Raw genomic sequence first — 2,078 nt, 5'->3', positions numbered from 1 at the left:
AGCCGTCATTGTTGTTTGGCAGGCCCGGGCTGGATTCAAACCCACCACCTTAGGTGTATGTGGCTGGCGCCTTAGCCACTTGAGCCACAGGCGCCAAGCCAATAATGTATTTCTTAATCCTAATTTCAGGGGATAGGAGACATTGAGAGTTCTACATTAAATATCATTCATCCTAGGAAACTAGGACTACAGTTCAAATTAATCTCTCAGAGGAAGAATAAGATTATCCTCAAAGACAATTCAAGGGACTGATCAATCTAACACTGTTACCTTTTCCCCAGACCAGTTTACCGTTCCCAAGAGGAGAGCTGTGAACTAAAAATCATACAAAAGCTTCAATAGACACCAGACCCTGATGAGAGTTAGTCTTTCAAAAGGTCCACACTAGAGATAGAGACTCAAATAAAAATGTTTGACCCAGAATGATCTGGTCTGATTCTAGACACAGGTCTCTAATGCTGATTCAAGAAGAAGTCAAGATAATCTTTTAAGACATTTATAAACAAACAAAAGGTAACATAAGCAAATAACAAAGTCTTAGAAGTCATAACTGAAAGTTCAAAATTAACTGGAAATAACTTTGCTCACTCCATCTATGATAAACCCAGCTAGACTAATTTATTTCCCTCCAAAAGGCTTTTTAAAAAAAATCCGTCATGTCACATCTTTATAACTCAAAAGAGCTATCTAAGCTAGGATTATGTCTAACAGGGTTCTTAGGACAGAGGTAAATGGTTACACTTCCCGTTAACATAAAATATAGCCCATTATCTATTCTGTTAATCTGGACCTGATTAAAACACCAGAACCTAATAATCTATTCTAAACTTTTGAATAGCTTCCTGCTGTTCTCAGATCATGAGCCAAGCCATTTAACATAATAAGACCGTTTGTTATCTAGCCCAAGATTCCTTCTAACATCATCTTTTGGCCACTCATGGCTTCCACCTCCCACTTCGGAAGTAGCCCAGTTTCCCATTACCTCTTGTCTCAGTACCCTTGCACCTTAGTCTGGGATGTCTCCCAGTCTCTCTCCTTTTCTCAGTTACATCTTTAAACTCTGGCAGAATTTCTATCAGGAAGGATGGTTTTCTACTTGTCCCCACTGTGTTATGGTAGATTTTGTGTCTGTCTTCTATATTTCTACAACATGTTATATATTCATCATATATCCATCCTAACAATCTATTTCTGGATGTGATTTTAGCTTCAGGGTTCTGTAAGTGTTGGGAATAAGTTTCATCTTATCCCCACCACTTAAGGAACTAAGTATCCCCAGCACTTAAGCACAGTACCTAGCATGCCCAAATGTTTGCTAAGTAATTATTTAATGACAGTTACCTTTATTTCCTCTATGTCTGCTTTCTGGAGCTTTTCTCTGAAATGTTTGTCTGTTTCCAGCACATCAATCACTTGCTTGAGATATTCGTCATAATAAAGTCCAGTATCCTTCAAATTAAGAAACAAACAGTAATGCTTCTAAAGTTTTTCCTTGTCTGAATCTAAAGATCTTAATTCTGAAAAACTTCTAGCAAAATAGCATTGAAGACATATCCATTTTGATAGTTTCAACAAAGTAAGTTATATTTCTCAAATAAGGAGTTTTCTATCTGGCCCGAGACCTGTTAGGGCGCCAGCCACATACACTAGAGCTAGCAGGTTGGAACCCAGTCTGGGCCTGCCAAACAACAACTACAACAAAAAAAATAGCTGGACACTGTGGAGGGCACCTGTAGTCCCAGCTACTTGGGAGGCTGAGGCAAGAGAATCGCTTAAGCCCAAGAGTTTGAGGTTGCTGTGAGCAACACAGCACTACCGAGGGCAACATACTGGGACACTGTCTCAAAAAAAAAGAATTTTCTATCAGAACCAATGCTGCTTCATCATTACATAAAGGTAGATTTTTTGGCTCGGCACGTGTGGCTCAAGTGGCTAAGGTGCCAGCCACATACACCCAAGGTGGTGGGTTGGAATCCGGCCCGGGCCCGCCAAACAACGACGGCTGCGACCAAAAAATAGCCGGGCATTGTGGCGGGCGCCTGTGGTCCCAGCTACTTAGGAGGCTGAGGCAGGAGACT

At 40.8% G+C, this 2,078-nt stretch overlaps 1 protein-coding gene and 1 pseudogene across 4 annotated transcripts in view; both read right to left on the bottom strand.

Annotated features, from left to right (window-relative positions):
* LOC105887515 overlaps positions 1-979 on the bottom strand; it is a 2,600-nt pseudogene extending 1,621 nt beyond the window's left edge.
* NUCB2 (nucleobindin 2) overlaps positions 1-2,078 on the bottom strand; it is a 48,412-nt gene that overhangs the window by 28,316 nt on the left and 18,018 nt on the right. For all 4 annotated transcript variants that reach the window (XM_003781142.3, XM_023518029.1, XM_023517968.1 and 1 more), the window contains one exon: positions 1,342-1,449. In XM_003781142.3, the coding sequence (XP_003781190.1) occupies positions 1,342-1,449 (108 nt within the window). The remainder of the gene's footprint in view (positions 1-1,341; positions 1,450-2,078) is intronic.

This window comes from Otolemur garnettii, unplaced genomic scaffold, assembly GCF_000181295.1.
Source record: "Otolemur garnettii isolate 467f Iridium unplaced genomic scaffold, OtoGar3 scaffold00001, whole genome shotgun sequence".
In the NCBI taxonomy this organism is placed as follows: domain Eukaryota; kingdom Metazoa; phylum Chordata; class Mammalia; order Primates; family Galagidae; genus Otolemur; species Otolemur garnettii.
Note: the sequence above shows the minus strand (reverse complement) of the source record. Positions and strands in the feature narration are given on the sequence as shown.